The sequence below is a fragment of the Phocoena sinus genome, chromosome 3, assembly GCF_008692025.1.
Source record: "Phocoena sinus isolate mPhoSin1 chromosome 3, mPhoSin1.pri, whole genome shotgun sequence".
NCBI lineage: Eukaryota > Metazoa > Chordata > Mammalia > Artiodactyla > Phocoenidae > Phocoena > Phocoena sinus.
Window position 1 is genome coordinate 64,930,063 of NC_045765.1, and position 22,918 is coordinate 64,952,980.

The following is a 22,918-nucleotide window of genomic DNA, read 5'->3' on the forward strand; positions in this document are numbered from 1 at the left end:
AAACTCACAACAAACAAAAGTCCAGGACTTTTGCTGGCTTCACATGTGAATTCTGTCAAACATTTAGAGGAGAGTTAACACCTATCCTTCTGAGACTATTCCAAACTATTGCAGAGGAAAACACTCCCAAACTCATTCTATGAGGTCACCATCACCCTGATAACAAAACCAGACAAAGATACCACAAAAAAAGAAAATTACAGACCAATACCACTGATGAACACAGATGCAAAAATCCTCAAGAAAATACTAGCAAACCAAATCCAACAATACATAAAAAGGATCATACACCAAGATCAAATGGGATTTACCCTAGGGATGCAAGGATTTTTCAATCTCTGCAAATCAACCAGTATGATACACCACATCAACAAATTGAAGAATAAAAACCATATGATCATCTCTATAGATGCAGAAAAAGCTTCTGACAAAAATCAACACCCATTTATGGTAAAAACTCTCCAGAAAGTGGGCATAGAAGGAACCCACCTCAACATAATAAAGCCCATCTATGATAAACCCACAGCTAACATCATACTCAATGGTGAAAAGCTGAAAGCATTTCCTCTAAGATCAGGAACAAGACAAAGATGTCCAGTCTTGTCACTTTTATTTAACATAGTTTTGGAAGTCCTAGCCACAGCAATCAGAGAAGAAAAAGAAATAAAAGGAATACAAATTGGAAAAGAAGAAGTAAAACTGTCACTGTTTGTAGATGACATGATACTATACATGGAAAGTCCTAAAGCTGCTACCAGAAAACTAGTAGAGTTCATCAATGAATTTGGTAAAGTTGCAGGATAAAAAATTAATACACAGAAATCTGTTGCATTTCTTTACACTAACAACAAAATATCAGAAGGAGAATTTTTTTTAAATCCCATTTACCATTACATCAAAAAGAATAAAATACCTAGGAATAAAACTACCCAAGGAGACAAAAGGCCTGTACTCCAAAAACTATATGACACTGATGAAAGAAATCGAACATGACACAAACAGAATGAAAGATATACCATGTTCTTGGATTGGAAGAACCAATATTGTAAAAATGACTATACCACGCAAGGCAATCTACAGATTCAATGCAACCCTTATCAAGTAACCAATGGTATTTTTTGCAGATCTAGAACAAAAAATCTTAAAATTTCTATGAAAACACAGAAGACCCCAAATAGCTAAAGCAATCTTGAGGAAAAAAAACTACCGGAGCTGGAAGAATCAGGCTCCCTGACTTCAGGCTATACTGCAAAGCTACAGTCATCAAAACCGTATGGTACTGGCACAAAGACAGACTTATAGATCAGTGGAAAAGGATAGAAAGTCCAGAAATTATCTCATGCACCTATGTTCAATTAATCTATGACAAAGGAGGGAAGAATATATTGATACAATGGAGAAAAGACAGTCTCTTCAATAAGCGGTGCTGGGAAAACTGGAGAGCTACATGTAAAAGAATGAAATTAGAACACTCTCTAATGCTACATACAAAAATAAACTCAAAATGGATGAAAGTCCTAAACGTAAGACTGGATATTATAAAAGTCATAGAAAGAAACATAGGCAGAACACTCTGACACAAATCACAGCAATATCTTTTTGGATCTGCCTACTAGAGTAATGAAAAAAATAAACAAATGGGACCTAATTAAACTTAAAAGCTTTTGCACAGCAAAGGAAATCATCAACAAAATGAAAAGAAAACCCACAGAATGGGAGAAAGTATTGAAAATATTTGCAAACGATGGGCCAACAAGGGATTAATCTCCAAAATATACAAACAGCTCATGCAGCTCAATAGCAAAAAAATAAAAACCCAGTCAATAAATGGGCAGAAGACCTAAATAGCCATTTCTCAAAAGAAGATATACAGATGGCCAAAAGGCACATGAAAAGATGCTCAACATCACTAATTATTAGAGAAATACAAATCAAAACTACAATGAGATATCACCTCACAGTGGTCGGAACGGCCAGCATCAAAAAGTTTATAAACAGGGGCTTCCCTAGTGGCGCAGTGGTTGAGAGTCCACCTGCCGATGCAGGGGACACGGGTTCATGCCCCGGTCCAGGAAGATCCCACATGCCATGGAGCGGCTAGGCCCGTGAGCCATGGCCACTGAGCCTGCACGTCCGGAGCCTGTGCTCCGCAACGGGAGAGGCCACAACAGTGAGAGCCCCGTGTACCGCAAAAAAAAAAAAAAAAAAAAAAAAGTCTACAAACAATAAATGCTGAAGAGGGTGTGGAGAAAAGGGAATCCTCCTGTGCTGTTGGTGGAAATGTAAATTGGTATAGTCACTATGGAAAACAGTATGGAGGTTGCTTAAAAAAACAAAAATAGAGCTACCATATGATCCAGCAATCCCACTCCTGGACATATATCTGGAGAAAACAGTAACTCGAAAAGATACATGCACCCCATTGTTCACAGCAGCACTATTTACAATAACCAAGACATGGAAGCAACCTAAATATCCATTGACAGAGTAATTGATAAAGAAGAAGTGGTGCATATATACAATGGAATATTACTCAGCCATAAAAGGAATGAAATAATGTCATTTGTAGCAACATGGATGGACCTAGAGATTATCATAATACTAAGTGAAGTAAGTCAGACAGAGAAAGACAAATACCATATGATATCACTTACATGTGGAATCTAAAAAAATGATACAAATGAACTTATTTACAAAACAGAAACAGACTCACAGACTTAGAAAACAAACTTATGGTTACCAAAGAGGAAATGTGGGGTGGGGGTAAATTAGGAGGTTGGGATTAACATATATACACTACTATATATAAAACTGATAATCAACAAGGACCTACTGTATAGCATAGGGAACTCTACTCAGTAATAACCTATATGGGAAAAGAATCTGAAAAAGAATAGATATATGTCTATGTATAACTGAATCACTTTGCTGTACACCTGAAACTAACATAACATTGTAAATCAACTATACTCCAATATAAAATAAAAATTAAATTTAAAATAAATAATTTAGTAAAAATCCAATAGTGTTGGTATACAAGGTAGACTTACATTCTTTCAAATATATGAAACATTGAAAGTGTCAGTATTTTATTGAACTCTTCAGTGAACTTACAGTAAAAATCCCAAGGCAAGGCAGGCTTATTCTACAGAAATGGAAAGTGTAAATTATAAAATAAATTTTCACTGAATATAAAGAGCTAAGAGAAGAAAAAGGAACTCATACTTGTTTTACAATTCCTAGATGTCAGGAATTTTACATATTATTTTCTCATTTAAATTTAAACCTTAATTTGTTCATAAAACTAATACTAGTAATATTTAATATATAAAACTAACCCCATCAAATGTTCTCAATCACTAGAGAATACTTTCAGCCACAGCAGATGATTCTTAACTGTGTCTCAGATAATATGGAATGCAATAATAACCATGGGCTGACCAACTAACAATTAAAAACATTTATTATATAATAATATAACAAAAGATATTTTTGATAGTATGTTGTCCACATTAATAAAAGCTTGAACAGTATATTATACAACTATTTATGTTTGGAAAAAATTATTGAATGTTCAGTATATGTTAGATGTTATACAAGTTCTTATATTCTTCACTCTGTACTAGTATCTTCAAAATAATGTGACTCATAGAGGTCAAATAGTCAACTCAAGATTACCAGCTACTGTTTGGATAAAAACAGGTCATATATAGTTGATCACCCTTCTTATTGAGTTTTAAATATTCATCTATTTTATATATATATGTAAATAAGCATATACATTATGCATACAAATTCTTCAATAGATATATGTATTGCATCTATTTTTTCCAATTCTGGAGCTTGTCTTTTCATTTACATAACAATGTTTTTGGACATTACATGGTTTTAATTTTCAAGAAGCCCAAACGATTATTTTTAATAATTTTTGTTTAAGGATTTTTTGTATCCAATCTAAAAAATCACTGCCCTTCCCACAGTCATGAAGATTTTGTTTTTAATAAAAGTGTTATAGTTGTAGCGTTCTATGATCCATTATGAATTAACATCACTCAAGCAGGGTTGGGTGTTTTGTTTGTTTGTTTGTTTTTTGCCACAACCCTTGGCTCGTGGGATCTTAGTTCCTTGAACAGGGATGGCAGTGAAAGTGCAGTCGTAACCACTGGACTGCCAGGGAATTTCCCAAGATTCATTGTTTTCAAATGGTTATCCAGGTGTTCTAGAATTATTTGATGAATAGACTATCTTTTCATCTTGAATTATGCTGGTGGTATTACTGAAAGTCAACTGACCATATATATGTGAGTATATTTACAGACTCTATTCTGTTTTACTGATTTCTATAGCTAACTTTCTGTCAAAGCCATCATGTTTTGATTACCAAATCTTTATAGTAAGTTTTGAAATCAGATAGCGTAAGTCCACCCAATTTGTTCCTCTTTTACAAAATTGTTTTGACTCTTCTAGGTCCTTTCCTGTCCCAAATAAATATTGGAATCAGACTGTAATTTCTACACACACCAAAAAAAAAAAGCCTGCAGAGATCTTCATTGGGATTATAGTGACTCTATAAGTCAATTTGGGGAAAATGGACATCTTGACAACACAGTAAGTCCCCTACATACAAACCTTCTAATTGAGAACTTTCAAAGATGTGAACCTGTGTTCGCATGTCCAATCACATAAGTTACTTCACATGTCTGGCATATGCTGTCATGTGTGTGCATCCTCTACAACTGGCTGTGCTTTTGTACAGTAGTACAGTACCTTTATTTCAAGCCCAAGATGTCCAGAAGCAAGCACAAAAGCAGCAGTGATGTAGCTGGTACTACTAAGAAGCACCAAGCGATACCGATGGAAATAAAAGTGAAAATAATTGAGTGAGTGAAGCAAAGCAAAAAGATGGTCAACTTCACTCACTCTTATAACAGGAATCTTTCAACCACTGGCACAATTCTAAAGAACAAGGACAAGATCATGGAACATGTGAAGTCCGCTGTGCCAATGATGTCAACAATAATATCGAAGAAGTGTAGAAAAGTGATGGAGGAGATGGAGAAACTTCTCAGTGTGTGGAGGCTGGACCAGCATCAGCATGGAGTCCTGCTCAGCTTAATGCTGATTCAAGAGAAAGCTAAAAGCCTTTATGAAGACTTGAAGAAGAAACACGGTGAAGAATCAGAGGGCGCATCTTTTAATGTCAGCCATGGCTGGTTTTCATCGGTTCAAGGCTAGAGCCAACCTTCACAACGTAAAAGTAAGTGGTGAGGCAGCGAGTGCAGATACTCAGGAATTTCCTGAAATGCTTTGAGGAATTATTGATGAAGACACATATTTAATTGAGCAGGTTTTTAATGTGGGTGAGACAGGACTGTACTGGAAAAGGATGCCAGACCAAAGTTACATCAGTAAGGAGGAAAAGTTGATGCCAGGCTATAAAGCAGCAAAGGATAGGCTAACTGTTGTTTGGTGGCAATGCTTCTGGCTATATGAAGTTGAAGCCTCTCTTAGTTTATCATTCAGAGAACCCAAGAGCCCTTAAAAACATTGCCAAGTGCTCTCTTCCTGTTGTGTGGAAGAGTAACTCCAAAGCTGGGTTACACAGGCCATTTTCCAGGACTGGTTTTTCCACCACTTTATTCCGGAGGTAGAGAAATACTGCTTGGAGAAGGACGTCCCGTTCAACATTCTCTTGCTGCTCAACAATGCTCCAGGCCACCACCCATTCGTGGGTAACTTTTATCCCAACGTCAAAGTAGTGCATCTGCCACTGAACACTATGTCGCTTATCCAACTTATGGACCAGGGAGTTATAGCAACTTTCAAGAAATATTATTTATGTCACACTTTTCATCAGGCAGTAAAGGCGACTGATGAATCAGGAACAACCTTGTGACAATTTTGGAAGGACTACTGCATAACATCTACAAGGCCATAAAAAACATTGACTTTGCTTGGTGTGAGGTTACAGCCATCACCATGAATGGGGTTTGGAAGAACCTTTGCCTGAAGTTTGTTCACGGTTTTCGTGGATTTGAGAAGGTGGATGAGGAGTCCAAAGAGGTCTTCAGAAACTTAGTGACCCTCAGGGAGAAGATGGAGCTAGATCTGCAAGAGGACGACTTCATTGAACTCCGTGCTGTGCAACAAGAGGAGCTTCCTAAAGAAGACCTGGTGGAATTGGAGGCCTGGAGAAAGGACAAAGGACAAAAGAGAAAGGACAAAGAGAGACAAGAGGAAGAAGAAGTAACTAAAGAACCAAAGAGATTCACGATGCAGGAAATGGCAAGGGGATTTTCTTTATTTGAGGAGGCACTCTTAGTTTTTGAGGCACAGGACCTGAACGTAGAACAGTGCGCGAAGGTTGCAGCAGCCGTTCAGAATGCAATCCAGTGCTACCATATCATCTATGATGAGAAAAAAAGAGCTACTACCCAGACATCAGTGGATTGGTTTTTCTAGAGGGTAGATAGAATTGAATCCAGTGAGGAACCAGAACCTTTGCCATCAGTGTCAGGCCTGAGTGAAATTGCAGCTTGCCCTCCGTCTCCTATTGCTGACGATCCTTCAGCTCTACCATCTCCCACCTCCTCTCCCTCCTCCAGTCAGTAACTCTTCTTGCCTGTTCACTCGATGTCAGCCCCTGTATGCCAGCTGTTGTACTGTACCACTGTATTTTTCAAGGTACTACACTGCAAGATTAAAAATGTTTTCTTTTTTTGTGTGTTTGTTTTTTAAGTATTATTTATGTGAAAAGTATAATAAACCTATTACAGTACAGTTCTATATGGCCGATTGTGTTAGTTGGGTACCTAGGCTAACTGTCAGACTCAACGAACAAATTGAACTTACAAATGCACTCCTGGAACGGAACTTGTTCGTATCTAGGGGACTTACTGTATTTAGTCTTCCATTGAATAAACCTTTATTTAGATCTTTAATTTCTCTAAGTATAGCTGTGTAGATATCATTTTATTTTGTTAAATTGTTAATATTTCATGGTTTTGGAAGTTACTGTAAAATTTTCCCAAGTGTTTATTTCTACCATATATAAATACAATTTTTCTTCTAAATTGACTTTATATTCTGTGGCCTTGTAAAATTTAGTTATAAATTCTAGCATTTTTTTCTCCTAGATTGCTTTAAATTTTCTTTGTACCAAGTCATGCCATCTGTGAAGAGACACTTTTAATTTTTTCTTCCCAGTATTTATACCCCCCCATGCCAGCTTAATATACTGATTACGGTTATGATTGTCAGCACAATACTGAACAGAAGTGGTAAGTGTGGACATCCTTGCCTTGCTCCCAGTCTTAAAAAATTTTGATTTTCACCATTAATTGTAATGTTAGCTATAGACTTTTTGTGTGTGTATGTGTATGTAGATGCACTTTCATACATTAAGAAAATACCCTTAAGAATTCATTAAGAATTTTTGTTGATAGGGTTTTTCCCCCCAGTACTTTAGAGATATCACTTTACTGTCTTCTGGGCTTTGTTTTCTAACAGGAAGTCAGTTATCCATCTTAAGATTGTTTTCTCTGTAACGTATCCCTTCACTCTAGCCAATTCACTTTTTTTTCTATATCTTTGGTTTTGACCAATTTTTCTATGATATGCCTAGGTTTCTAAGTTGTTGTTTTTCATGAAATTTGTGAAAAATTTTTGCCATTACATCTTCAAATACTTTTCTTACCCATTCTCACTCTCTTTTGAGATTCCAATGATAGAGGTCTAGTATTTACATTACTTGGTAAATCCAACTTCTAAGCTACCTTGGAGTCAGTTTCTACTGACTACTTTTCTTTGACCATGGGTCACATTTTCATGTTTTTTTGCTTGGCTAATTTTCATTATGTTCCAGACATTGTATATGATATATTATAGAGATTCAAGGTTCTCTTATCTTCCTCTGAAGAGTGCTGTCTCTTGTTTTACTTATTCCTCACTCTGAATGTAGGTAGGTTTGAGTTTATTCCTTGGTAGGGAGGATCTACCGAAAGCTCAAGATGATTCCCAAACTTTTGTAAACTGGTGGGATTCAACCTCCAAACTCCATCTCCTCTGAATACCTTACTGGGACTTGGTTTTAGGCTTTGTTAGGACAGTTCAAGAGAGGGCATTTCTCTGGATCATGGTGCCTACTGTGTAGGCACAGCATTTCTGTTTCCTCCGATAAATGCCAGGAGTGATGACAAGGTATTAACAAGGCTGCTCCACTCTTGTGGTCCAAATCTGCTCAACTTCTAGTACCTTTTTAACATCCAAACTCCATAGCACCCTGATAAATTTTGGGTAGTTTCTATCTCTGTGTATTTAGACCAGCCTTGCAAAGTCCTCATAGATGATCTGCACAAGGACTTCTTGGCACCTCTGCCCACAAAGGATCCTCTTCTCTGGTGCTTTCAGCAGGACCACTGTGCTCTACCTAGATTCCAGCTTGCTGTACCAGTCAAAAAATTGTCCCCAGGCAAAAAATTGGCTTGGCTGTGGGGCTTACTTAGGAAATTTTCCTTCTTTCAGAGATTGCACTGCTCATTCTCCAGTAACTGCAAGTAGTTGCTTCATAAATGTTTTCTAGTTTTATGGTTGTTTATTGCAGAGGTCCAGTATCAGGTACACCTACAAAGCTGGAAATGGAAGTCCAGTTGTGTTCTTGCATAGAGATAATTTCATCTTTATGAATTATTTATAAGTAGAATAGTTTTTATACAATTCAGCAACAAGAAGCTATCACAAATTCAATAGACTCATTACAGAAAATCATGTTTAAATGTCACTGTGTATTCTGAGATGTGAAATGTCAACATTATTGACACTAAAATTAAATTGCTAGTTAACAGTGAACTACCATTCATTTTTACTAGCTCTAAGCAAGACAAACTTGTAAATAATTACTCATACAGAGTGCTCATAGAGAGTTAATTGTTGCTCATCATTTCACCTTCTTATATTTACACTCAGTGCTACAATACAAATGTTTGAGTAGTATGGACACTCACAATACAGCTGAAAACTAATTAGCTAGAGACTTAATTGAAACTTTTTTCTCAGATGGAACCAGAAAGTCTATCAATTGCTCAATTTAATATACGGGATACTTTATACGGTGATGACTGAAAAACATACCACGTAGGTTCATAAGTTCAGTTCCACCAAAATTCACCAGCGTTTTCACTTATCATCATCATTGGCTACATCTTCACATCAAAAATTGAGGTTAATTTTTTTTTGAAATTAATTAACTAAATGTTTAGTCAATATACCATCCAATATGTGGCTGTTAAGAAATCAGTTATTATGAATTGAGGGAAATGACTAACAGCATTATGCCAAAAGTTTTCTGGAACAGAAAATCTGGAATAAAAGCATTCTATGAAGGGATTAATAGGATTAACAGCATGGCCATCAAATTAAGAATGTCATTTAATTGGCTTTGGAAAATTTACCTTGTTATAAGTATAGCTGCATCCACTGAAGTCATGTCCTCTCCCCAGCTTGTTGACATCTCTAAATGTATATCATTCTTTTTGCCAAATTCTTCATGTTGCCACTTACAAAAGCTCTCTAGCATTTTCTCTCCATGATGCCCAATATATAGATCTGCCTGCAAAAGAAGAGATTTCACTTCAAGGCAAATTATTCTCAGATATACAAAAAACTAAAAACTGAGGGGACTTCTTGAATTACTAAAGCAGACTGCTGACCATAACATTAATTAGAACCTGGAAGACATTCAGGATTAATTTTGCCTGAGCTAAAAATCTTAAAACTTTGTGAAGGTACAGTAATTACAAAATCTGTTCAATGTTATTCTGAAGAAGAAGAGAGGTGCAATGGAATATTAAGAATGCGGAACTTTTAGACTTAAATCACTCATTATTTTTACAATTTAAGAACAAAGGTTTTCCAAAGTACCAGATAAGCAGCATGCTAAAAAGATGCCACAGAATAGTCTCTGTTTAAATTGAATTACAGATAAGGCCCATGTTTAAATAAGAAAATAAAACTGTCATTAAAAATGATTTTTTAAAATTGCATTTTGCAAAGTTAAGGTTTGTTGTCAGGATCCTTGGAAACTAAGAACATTCCAATTTTGGAATATAACTGAGGTATTAACTAAGGCTAACAGCCAGTTTTATGTATACTTTAAGTTACTCACTGGATACGTCTGGATTTCAAGTCAATAAAAAGTAAATCCCTAACATTCCCTTTACTTAAAAGTACCTGAACACAACTTCTCACCCACTTAATTGAATGAAAAACTCAAGACTTTCTTACTGGAGTTTCATGGAGCAGAATAAGCTTTATCACACGAAGATTGACCTGCACACCAAGACTCTTGTGTTGGAAAAGGTTAAAAACCTAAAAACAAATAAAAATAAAAATCCTAAAATAAAACTGAAAAACATCTTAATTGTTCTTAAAGCCCAGACATGGGAGAAATCTCAATTCAGTTGAGCAATTTTACATATTAAAAAAATTTTAATTATTTTAAAATTAGCTTAATAAGCAATAATTAATTCATTTTAGATACCAAGAAATTTAGACCTAGCATTCTGCTATACTCACTGCTGCCTTGATAATCTAGGCATTTCAATGGGGTGCAGAGGGAACGTTGGGCTTTTCACGATACTGAACAGAAAAATTTTAGTAACTAAACCCTAGAAATTTTCTTAAGACCACAAAATGCCATGGTCCTTTCTTCTGAGAAAATGTCCTGAAAATTCAGCCTGCTTTATGCTGCCTCCCAATTTATTCCTTAGAGTTTTTTTTCTCCCCAAGGCTAACTGCCAAATAGGAACAGGGTTTTTTCAAAGCTCTTCCCTTCAAGGCTGTCCATGAAGACAAGGCCATCATTGCTTAACGGTTTCAGGTCATCATTATAACTGATTTTCCCAAAACATGGTATGTGTAACAATGCTGGAAAGGAAGGCAAATTTTTTATGTGGTACCTTGATTTTTTTTTTTTGGTAAAATTGAGTATTTAATTTATAATAGAAAATTAAAATTGGCACACCAAACCCACGCTTCAGAGATAGTACTATTTAAAAGAGACTGAGGTTGGTAGGCTATGCCTGTCTGCCCTTTACAGAATGCTGGTTGAGTGGTCAGCAGTTAGCTGAACACAGACAGAAATGACTGAAGTGTGGGAAAATGTGTTCACTGAAAAAAACACACGCCAGACGATAGCAAAAAATAGTAAAAATAGTAATTTTATATAACAAATTTATCCTTGAATTAGTGGTTCTCACCTTGCTTAATATGGCAACTAAATTTATAAATGGACATTTGCCTTTGGCTTTCATTTATGTTTATTCTCCCCTAAGAACCACTCTTCACGACAACCTTCTAATTCTGCCTTGAAGGAAGTTTACCCAACAGGGTATGCAATTAAGTCAAAGGATTCATGTGGTAGTAAGCATCCATAAGATCCTAGGTACAAGTTATATTTCTACAGTCCAGAAGCTATCAACCAAAGTTAGCTACATGTGATTCAGCTAATAACTATTAGCTGTTAGGTCTTACTCATCAACTAGTTTTATATCTGACATGCAATTTTACATACCTATATAAGCGCTCAGTGGATTACCAACCTCCATTTTTGTTCCACCTCATAATCTATAGTACTTTGGGTGGGGCCATGCATATAAACAAATATAACATTTCTGCTATTTCAACAAATGGTCTTTTATAAAAAAGAAAGAAGGGCACAAAAAGAGATAAAAGAATAATAGAAAAAAATTTTGCCACATCAAATTAACAATAAGAATTTTTTACTAGAGGACGTGAATTATTATTTTGATATCTCTTTTGAGATGGATCAATTTGGTACACCTAAAGTATTTTTTTACTGATGTCAATAAAAGAAAGGAAGAGTAATGAGTTAATTTTTAAAGAACTTCATTATACTCACACATTTCTTCCTTAGAGTTTTCTTGAAAAAATTCCAAGCGCACTTTAAAGTTTGCCTACCATATTTAAGATGGTTAGAATGAATCTCCTGGCTGCATCTGCTCCATGATAGGAAACCATTGCTGGGTCTGCAACCACTACAGTCTCTATGTTGTATTCTTGAGGTAATTTGTATGAATATCGTTTCCCTCTTCCACTTTCTGTTATTTTTTTAGATCTAGTTCTTCCTTTATCTGCAACACAGAAATGAATTTTTCAAATGTGCCTCTATCTTAGCAAAGTGAATAAAAAAACTTCCATTTCTTCAATAATTAAAAAGAAAGCTTATCGAATACCAACATGTGCTGATGATATAATGGTGAGCAAGACCAAATAAGTTCCCCGCATATAGGGAATCTAAATGAGCATTTGGCTTTGGAACATGACTTTGGAATCAGACAGACTGGACTTCTACCATTTATTAACTCTGCCACTTGAGAAACTAACATCACTCAGTCAGCCTTAGTTTCCTCATCGGTAAAATGAGTAACAATATCACCTGCTTTCTAGCGTTGTGGGTGGCTTATAATAAGATCACATTTGTAAAATTTTTCACACAGAGATTCATATAAATAAAATAATTCCATATATAAAAGACACCATGATTTTCATTTTGAAATCAGTGACAAAATAAAGGTCTACTTGCCAGAAGTGCCTGAAGTGACTGACCCATACATCCTAATGTCAGGCAGGTGCCCCTATTTACTCAAACTATACATGGGTTACACCGGAATTGGTTCTGCCTTCCATCAGGATCATATAGAAGTTATGACCTCAGGGTACCAGATTCCTCAAACAGGGCCAAATAAAAGCAGTAACCACAAATAAACATATTTATAAATTTAACTACATAAAAATGTAAAATTTCTGTTTATGAAAATATGCTACTATCAGAATGAAAAGCATGCAACCAAGTGGGAGAAGATATTTACAGTACTTTTCCATAATAAAGTAATAAAAAGCCACTCTAAATCAATGACAGATAACCCAATTGAAAAATTGGCCACAAATCTGAAAAGCCATTTCAGGAGATCCAAATGGCTAATTAGCATATAAGAAGGTACTCAATCGCATTAGTCTTCAGAGAAATGCAAATTAACTGCAGTAAATTAAATAAATTAAAATCCCCAGAATGGCTAAGCTAGAGATGATGAGTACCTAGGAGTGGGCACAAGGGGGACATCTATGGTGCTGATATTTTCTATATTCTGATCTGAGTCATACCTACATGGTTATGTTCATTTTGAGAAAATTCAGCAGTTGGACACATCATTTGTACAACTTCCTGTATGCATGTGGTACCTTAATAACGAATTTATGATTTTAACAGCTTTATTGAGGGGTAATTTACATGCCATAACATGGAGCCATTTAAATGTACAATTCAATTATCCTTGACAAGTTTTTACAATTGTGCAATGATCTCCACAATCCATTGTTATATTAGCTATCACCTGTTCCTCTCCTTGCCATTTACCAAAATTCTGCTGATGTCACTAAATAGCTGTCATCTTCTTTCCCAAACTTGTATTTGTTGGCCGACATCTTTTATATTTTTGTATTCTGATTTTAGTGGAGTCCCCAGAAGTAAACATATGTGTTTAGTGGAATCCCATGGATATAAAAATGTGTGTCCAGTTAGTCTCGTTTCCATGAACATGTCTCTGTTCTGAATTTGTATGTATGCTCATAGTTCCAGTCCATCATCTTGGTTTCCGATAAATTCCCTTTTTTGAGTCTTATTCCAGGTACTTTAACTCTGATGTCAATTCTATTCTATCCTATCCTATCCTATCCTACTACCTATTCCACCTTACTTGCCTTCTAACACCCTTTCATGATGCCAGGATTAGTTTATCTCTTCTATTCTTGAAATACTGGGTCCCTTCTATTACTAACTTCTAGGTCCAATTGAGTTAGCTCTGAGCTCTAACATGAAGTAGGTCCTGCCACGATTGCTGGAAACTTCACTGTTCTCAGATATCTCCATAAATTACGGTTTCTCATTTTTTGTCACAGGGACACAGACTAAAAATCCATTTAACAAACAAAGTTTTATCCAAACGTCAAGTAGAGTCAGTTAACTAAGTTAACAAAAGTGTTACGAAAATAAATGCAAAGACTCCTTATTTAACAACAATAAGCATTATATTGATATTATGAAACAAGAAAATGCAAAAGGACAAAAGCAACAGTAGCCATCTGCAACAGAATCACTATAGTTAAAAGTAAATTTTATGAATCCATAATTAGTACCAGCAGTTAATACCAAAGACCTTCATGAGGGACAGAATAAGAAATTTGTTTTGTTAGTATCTTAAGATCTACAACAGTTAGGAATAAATTTTGTAGTTTTTCTAATTGTAATCACAATCCTACTTATGGTTATATATTTGTATACTGTCATATAAACTTATAATATTTAGTAGGAGACATTCCTGCAGGTATACGAAAAGGCTCATCTTGGCAGGGTCAACACCTAATAAACTGTTTATGGGGAAAGATAGATAGATAGATAGATAGATACAGAGACACTCAGACACACAGATTTCGCAGCTCTCCTAGATGGCTACATCACTGATCTTCTGTGTAAAAATCACACAGTGGTTAGAATAGAAAGGATGAGATGATAGGCAACATATTAGAAAGCAGACATCACCCTCAGCAAAATTAATCAGACTAAAAAGGAAAACGGAGGTGGTTAGAGTTACTCTTTCTTGTTGCTGTTGTTTACGTGTGTGGGGGGGTGTTTAGTGTTTATTTTCGAGTGACTAGGTAGATAGTGGGAAATATCAGCAGAGCAGTTTGGGAGGAAAGATGATGGGTTCAGCTGTAGATTTATTAAGTCTGAGATGCCTGAGAGACATCTGAGTAGAAGTTACTAAACACCTGACAGTCAGGAGAGAGGTTAAAATGGAGATAGAGTTTGGAACTAAACAATGTGTAAGTGAAGTTGAACCCATGGATTTGGATTCTATCACCCCAGGGAAGCATGTGGCATGAGAAGTAGAAGGAAAAGGACGGAGTCCTGGGAAATGCCTACATTTAGGGGGTGCACATACGGAAGAAGATATGCCCATGGAGGAGACAGAAACATAAGAAAAATAAAAGGAGAGATAATATGAAACTGAGGGGATAATTATAAAATGTGGGGCTTTTCGACCATATCAAGAGTGATAAAGAGACCATGTAAGGGAGAGACAGAAAAGTTTGTTACCTTTATTGCCCAGCTAATGATAGCTGTGATGGCCCCAAACTGTCAGTGTGCTACATCCTTATTTGCACGTTATATTTAAACAGGCTATTTGGAACATTCTAGGTTTCTTAAGAATGCCAATACCATGATTCTATGACTCCATTATATAAGGTAGCCATTGTGTGTGAAAATCATGCATATTGGAGTTATCTTTTTATTAAGTTGCTTCCTTTGATGTCTTCATTGTCTACATCAACCACGTTGAGCTCATTCTTCATCTCAATCCTGAGACCATTTTCTACCCAGATGCATGTATAAAAACAATAGAGTCGATACCACACGCTTTCAGTTAAAAGATCTTTAAATGTGTATTCACCAGTGCTCACCATGTGCTCCCCATAATACCCTCCACATACTGACAATCATCTCCACAACCGTTATGGTTGGCATATGGCAACTATTTCAGTAATGGTTGGGTTAAGTTAGCTCTTAGAATAGAGATGATCTCTATATCCTGCTCAAATAGATCGGTCTTCTTCAATTCTATAAATCTCGCTCTTGTTCACACAGAGTAGCAGATATACTCACAATCTTATACTAAATGTTAAGGAATATATATTGATTGATAATGTCACTTGCCTGCTTACAGTCTTCAAAGACCACATTTTGCCTTCCAGATAAATTCCTTATTACCACAGCCCCCAAGTCCCCTCATTATCTCATCCATGACTACTTTTCCAGGCTTGTGTCTCATGTCCACACTGTAGACATTGGATGCTTTCTCCTGCCTTTATACTTTTGTATTTATTGTTCCTTCTGCCTGAAATGCTCTTTCCCTAACAACGTCCACTAAATTTTTACATATGTTTTCCATTTTCACACATAATCTCATTTAATTTGGACAACTGCCCTGAAGTTTGGGTACCACTACACCCATTTTGTATATTGTAAATGGAGCTTTGGAGAGATCAACGAAGTTTTCCAAAGTCACACAGGTAGGGAGCAGCAGCATAAGGATGTGAACACATGCGGTCTGACCCCAAAGTCCATTTTCTTAACCTGCACACTGTTCCCTTTCCTCCCTATAGTCTGGATAAGTTTTACTTGATCTTTGAGGCTCAACCGCCACCGCCCTCCCGCCACCAAATAGCAGAAGCTTAGAATCTTGGGTACTGAGTCTGTCATAGTTCTTATTATAGATAGTATAATTACTCATTTATTAGTTTGTCTAAAATAATACATTGGTCACCTCTTGAGAATAAGAGCTGTGTCATTTAGCTCTGGATCCCTGTGAGATGACTGGTCCTGTTTATGTTGCAAATAAAGAATTTAAGGTTGGGCTTCCCTGGTAGCGCAGTGGTTGAGAGTCTGCCTGCCGATGCAGGGGACACGGGTTCATGCCCCGGTCCAGGAAGATCCCACATGCTGCAGAACGGCTGGGCCCGTGAGCCATGGCCGCTGAGCCTGCGCGTCCGGAGCCTGTGCTCTGCAATGGGAGAGGCCACAACAGTGAGAGGCCCGTGTAATGAAAAAAAAAAAAAAAAAAAAAAAGAATTTAAGGTTCAAAAGTTCAAGGGAAGTGAAGAAGAGTACCTAGCTGGAGTGAGACTGAAGCTAGGCCTTGAAACCAGGGCCTCTGACTCTCAACCTCATGTGTCTTTCTTTCCTCTATGTTATTGTTAATAAAAGAACACAACAAAGTCATCCTAAACTATGAAGTGCCTGTTCAGAAAAAATATTTACGTAATCAATACCTACAAACACAATACACTTAAGACATTAACATGATGAAGGGGAATAGGGCAAAGACCAAGTTGAATACAAATACGCTTTTATGATTCCATTGTGAAAAGGCAATTAATGCAACATTATCCACATCTGAATCATGTTTTTAATATGCTGATATATCAGCTTGAAGTAAAAAGGGAAGAACTGCAATTAGACTTATGCTGATAAGTAAATGAATATTTTATTTCATGGATTGGTAATTTTAAACTGAGTTTAAAATTTCTAGACCCTTATAAAGCATCGAAAATAGTTAAGTTCAGTAAAGCATCCAACTGACGATAGCTTAGCACTCCTTCTATGCAAGTGCTTGATCCAAACAGGTCAATTAAGATATAACAGTCATGCCTTAAAAAAAATTAGGAAGTTTATGAACAATGTCTGTGAAATATGAACTGTGTATTTATGCTTTATAAACCTATCAAAAATAAGAATTTTCTAGAAACGTTTCCTCTGTGCATAATGGCACACAAAGCCTGTTTTATGTCATCCGTATACATGAGTAATTGGAATAGCTGGAACTCACTATGATTCAAAAGTTGCATAGTGCAGATTTTCAGTGTAACTCACACAAGGCAATCTCTTTAAATGGACTAAATCCAAGTTGTTTCTGTTATCATATCATGATATAAAAACCTTTCTTTTGCTTGTTCATACTATGACTTTTGTTCAGCTCTTTTTTATCTCCATTGTGTCTACAGTTCTTAGAACAGAGAAGAGGGATGTGTCTTATTTAAATTGACTTGATCATGTACATTGAATAATGTGACACAGAGGTAGATTCACTTAACCACTTCTGAAGATAATTCCAATACAGACTGATATCATGAGCTTTTGCGAAAGAAAATAGAGATCATAAATTAATTTGAGATAATATATCTAAAGAGAAACATATTGAAATTCTTTCTGAATTTGAACATACTAGACAATTGATGATATGAACATGCTATGGCCTCTGCAAATGTTACTTATTATCACAATTTATATACCTAAATCAGCCTCAGATACCATAACCAATGCTAGAATTGCTACCTTGGCACTAACTACACGAACACCTAATTTTAAATCTCCAATTCAAATTTTAAAGTCTTTACACCAAAAATTCTTCAATAAATTCACATTTCCTCAGATACTATAGGGAAATATTTCTCATATCAGTGAATATTCACTGAGATGTCTGGATTAGATGTCCAAATATTTTTCCTAGGGAAACCACTGAATGCTGACTATGACTTTCAGGTCCTACTTATGTAACAGAAATCATTCATTTTCCTTATCCTTCTTGCTAATGCCATAGATCTCTGCCAAAGGAAGTAATAAGGAAGTGTACAAAACGGTCACCCCATTTTACTTCTGTGAAAAATTGGCAGACAAACAGAGACCAGGATTTGATGGTTGGGAATGTTTATGAGCCACTGAAACTTCCAGATTTAAAGTATTCTGATACTGAGAATAAAATTCAAAGAAGTAAATCCTGACTCTTCTTCCTATTCCTCTTCTAATTTTAACCTTCAAGATGATTTTTACTCGAGTCAAATAGAAAAAGAAGAAAAAGTCGAAACTGCTTCTGGTCAAAGTAAAGAGATATCTATGATGTTCTCAGGGAGGTGGACTGAAATAAGACCATGAGCTCACAGTATTCAGTTTCAAGGAATCTGCAGTTCTCTCGGTGTCATTTCTATTCCAGTGAGGGGAACAGTAACCCATGAGTATCCCTCTTGAGGGATATAGAGCATGTAATATATTAATATCTGAAGTCCTTTTGAGTTTCTATTTTTTGATATTAAAATGTACTATTTCATAGAAAACTAAAAGATAAGTCTAAAAAAGATAAGTAATTGTCATTAACCAAGAGAGATTCCACATTAAAAAAGATAAAGCTGGTGAATGGATGGATAGACAGAAAGACAGAGAGGGAGGGAGGGAGGGAGGGGTAGGAAAGGGAGGAAGGAAGAGAGGGAGGGAGGGAGGGGGGATTTATTAAAGGATTCATCTGACATTGCATATTTAGTTAAACCCTTTTAGGAGAAGGCATTACCTGGAATGACACCACAGTAATGACTGTGAGGAGCTGACTTCTCTGTGGCTTTTTCCTCCATGGACCTTTTCTGCCTATATACACGGTGTGGGTGACCCGTTATGGCCATTGTATCATTGAGTGGTTCAATAAATATGAAGTCCTCATTGAGCTGTATGACTCCCATCTGGAATATATAACATAGAAAGATACGTATGAAATATCATTCGAATAAGTTACTTTCTGGGTTCTCCCACTCACATCCACTCTGTTTTCTTCCACGTATGTGCATACGTTTTTCTAGTGAAGCTATGTTAGCAACCCCACTAATAAGGTAACTGTCTTCCCATTTCACTACTTCATCTTTAGGTACTTTATTGCACTAGCATAAATTTCATTTAGTTAGCCTTAGCCTGTGTGGGTGGGAGGCTAGATGCCAGCAACAGATGCACAGTAAAAATTCTGGAATGTTAAAGGCTCACTTTGGGAGACCCATGGGGTCACTTATATGTACAGCATGTACAGAAGAGCAATATAGTTTTTAATTGCATACACAGGATAGTACAACATTTTGACAATCATTATTTAATAAAATAATTCATGTAACATACCACGGTAAATGTAGGACACATAACATTAAAGTTATTATATAAAATACTCTTAAGCCTTCTACTAAACATTTTTGAAAACCCTTGAACAATAAATTATAGAAAAAAATGAAGCATCACTTACATAAACAAGTTTCATTTCATACCATGCCATATTTTAAAGTTAGCCAGTTGTGGACAGAGAGCCAAAAACTGTAAAATGTGATTATGATCAGCAAAAAGAACTTATAACAAGTAGGTATTCTTTTATTATATTGAAGCTAAGCCTAGTCACTTCTTCCCTTCCTTTTTCAGAATATAAATTTGAATTATAATTAGGAAAATATTTTACATGGAAGAATATATAACTTGATCTTTCCAATTTTCATTGTTTTGTTCAACTGCAATATATATATAATGTATATTTGATTTATATTGTTAACTCTTTAGCAAACATTTTTTAAGAAATAATTCCCTAGAACCTGCATTATTCACACCCAATATGCTAATATGAAAGTTATCAAATACTGTTTTGCATTAACTTTATAAAAATCATATACAGTTCATTTTAATTTGATTCACATATAATTAGCATAGTAATATAATTATGTCTTCAGATACAGTTATTGTTCCAAACTGAATATATTTTTAAAACTAGACTAAAAAAACTTTTCCTTAGAAGAGGTCTTTTTGTTTTGTTTTAATTACTAAAGTGTATTGCATCTTCTTTATGGAAAGACCAGGTGATTGCCAATATGCTGATTTTATTCTGTACATTTTACTCTTTATATCAGAATAAAGATAGAAGATACCTGAAGAATAGGTATCTTATATCTTCATTATAAGATAACTAAAGAATAAATCTAAAAATCCTCATCAACTTCATTTTATTGAAGTTTTTATATCACTAATAAAATTCTCAAGTACTAGGATGACAGCTCCACCACCTAGACTTGTCCCCTTCCCCTCTCTCTCTTCCTGCCTTTTCCTGTCTCTTTCCCAGTTTCTCCCTCTCCCTCTCTTGTTCACACACACACGTGCACACATATATCATTTGTGGGTGGGGATAATGCAAAAAAAAGATTTACTCTAATGATTCTTTCAAAATATCAGGCAAGTATATATTTGGACCATTTTTGTGTAATTTTAATATGACTTTCAATGAGTTCTTTTATTTTCCATACAAGTTTTCATTCTCTCAAATATGAAATCAGCTTGAATTTTAAAGTAATTACATGAAACACAAAATTTTTCCCTAGAGCCTAATTTGATGGGAATAAAAGAGAGTATCAAATATTTTAAAAGTTAAGTAATAATTATTAAAGATGCAGTACATCTACACATGGATTGATAAGCAGTGTCATATTATCATTGATCCAGATTGTGAAAATACAGAACAGTGTTTCTCTTGTCTTATATGTAAATGTGATTCTGAGGTTCGGTCAGTATTCAAGGCCACTAATAAAACTGGCAGTGTGACTGATGACTAAGATAATAATTGTTAGGATGCTCAGTTTCCCTAAATCATGAATTTGCAATCTGATATATTCTTTCAACAGGTTATAAGCATGGTAAGATTTATAACCATAAACCCTATAAAATTTAACTGCATACTATCATATAAAATTTAATGACCTCAAGAACAGATTCTGGATTTAAGATTATTTCCGTTCATAACCTACTACTAGCATGTAACTATGAGAAAGTTACAGCATCTTTATACAACAGCTTCATAGCGTTGTTTGGATTATTTTTTAAAAGCATTTTTTAAGCACATGTAATGCTCCTGTCATAGAATCTGATACTGAGTAACCCGCTCAATAAATGTTCATTATAATTTTTATTTTATTAATAAAGATAATCATAATAAATATAAGCAGCCAAACATTTGAGATTGGACTGAAGAGCTCAGAGAGTCCAAAGAATTAAAATTTATTTGTCTTTGTATCCCCACACTAGCATATTAAATACTGTCTCAAATAAATGTGGTCTTTTTTTTTTTGTTACAATTTGGAAACCTCTTCATAACACAGCATTCTCTGTTGTGTTAGGATTTTATCTATACACATTTTTAAAAATAAGGTCACTTTTAAAAAGAAAAAAATGTTTGAATAATTATAAATGATGACTCGTTCATTCAACACATATTTACTGTCTGACCAGAGTGTGCCAGACTCATTGCACTCTAGGGCATATTTAGCATCAAGTGTTCAGGTTCTCTACAGGGAAGGGTTTCCTGAGACCAGAATACTATCTAACAGCAGAGGAAGTGCTCTAGCTTGGGTTGGTATCTTTCAAGCAGAATTGCAGGAAATTATGAAGTTTTCTGTGTCCCCACAAAGGGCTCACCTATTCCACTAACAAAATGGATTGTTTTATCTGAGCTATGAATTTACAAGCCATGGAAGAACACAAATTCACATCAACCTCTCTTTAAAAGTCCTCCTGTGTTTGACAATCCACAATTAGGCAGCATGCACTTTAGTGCAAATATTGTCCTTTCAATTTTAGAAGGGAAGAAAATTAATTGTGTATTGACATGGCACAATACAGTCTCTAAAATAAATGCAAACTATATAAGAATTTTCTCCCAGATTGCCTTTTTAGATTTTTCAAAATGATTTTAACAATTTTGAGATCTTTCATGCAAACATTTGGAAATGAAATTAAAAGTTGTTCCCTGCCTTGTTCCAGTCATCATGTACAATTTCTCATACAATGGCATCTGTTCTATTGTCACTGAATCTTAGTCTCTGATTTGACAATTTAGCAAACATTTCAGTATTTGCAAATCTACACTGCTTATGTGAAAATAGGCTACCAGCCATTTCTTGTCTTACTGGTTCTGATATTTTACTTTCTCTATTTAGACGCCCCTGTGCTTTTTAAAACAACCATTAACACTGATCTCCATGAAGGTGTACTGACACTGCCACCAACTTCTAATTACAATATGAAATTTGATTTGGCCAATGTGCATGGATTTTTATATACTGTTGCTTCAATTCACCAAATACAAACATTTCATTTGTTCAAATTCAAATTAACTATGTCTACTAAAGAGATGGACAAAGTCTAAAGTCCTAATGCATATGTCACAAGCATAAATTAAAAATGACTAAAAAAATTAGAAAGCAACCTGGCACTCTCCAGTCTTGCTTCCATTCCTACCAGGTTAACTACTTCAGTGCCCCTGCCTGACTTCCTATTCACTTAGGGAACTGAAGCACTACTGTAACTACTACCTCGTTTTCTTTTCATTCTTCTATGTTCCTTTCTGGAAATTTTCTTTATTTTCCAGAACCTCAGTTTTCTAGGTAAACTTTGCGTGGACTAGCTGAAGGTATATATCTGAGGCTCAAACTGCATATGGTGAGG

General features: G+C 35.4%; 1 protein-coding gene across 1 annotated transcript in view; it reads right to left on the reverse strand.

Moving 5' to 3' along the window:
* The window catches only part of ADAMTS19 (ADAM metallopeptidase with thrombospondin type 1 motif 19), a 280,800-nt gene that overhangs the window by 202,065 nt on the left and 55,817 nt on the right, over positions 1 to 22,918 (reverse strand). The window contains 4 exon segments of the mRNA XM_032627346.1: positions 9,450 to 9,607; positions 10,282 to 10,365; positions 11,977 to 12,149; positions 18,975 to 19,140. Coding sequence (XP_032483237.1) covers positions 9,450 to 9,607; positions 10,282 to 10,365; positions 11,977 to 12,149; positions 18,975 to 19,140 — 581 coding nt within the window.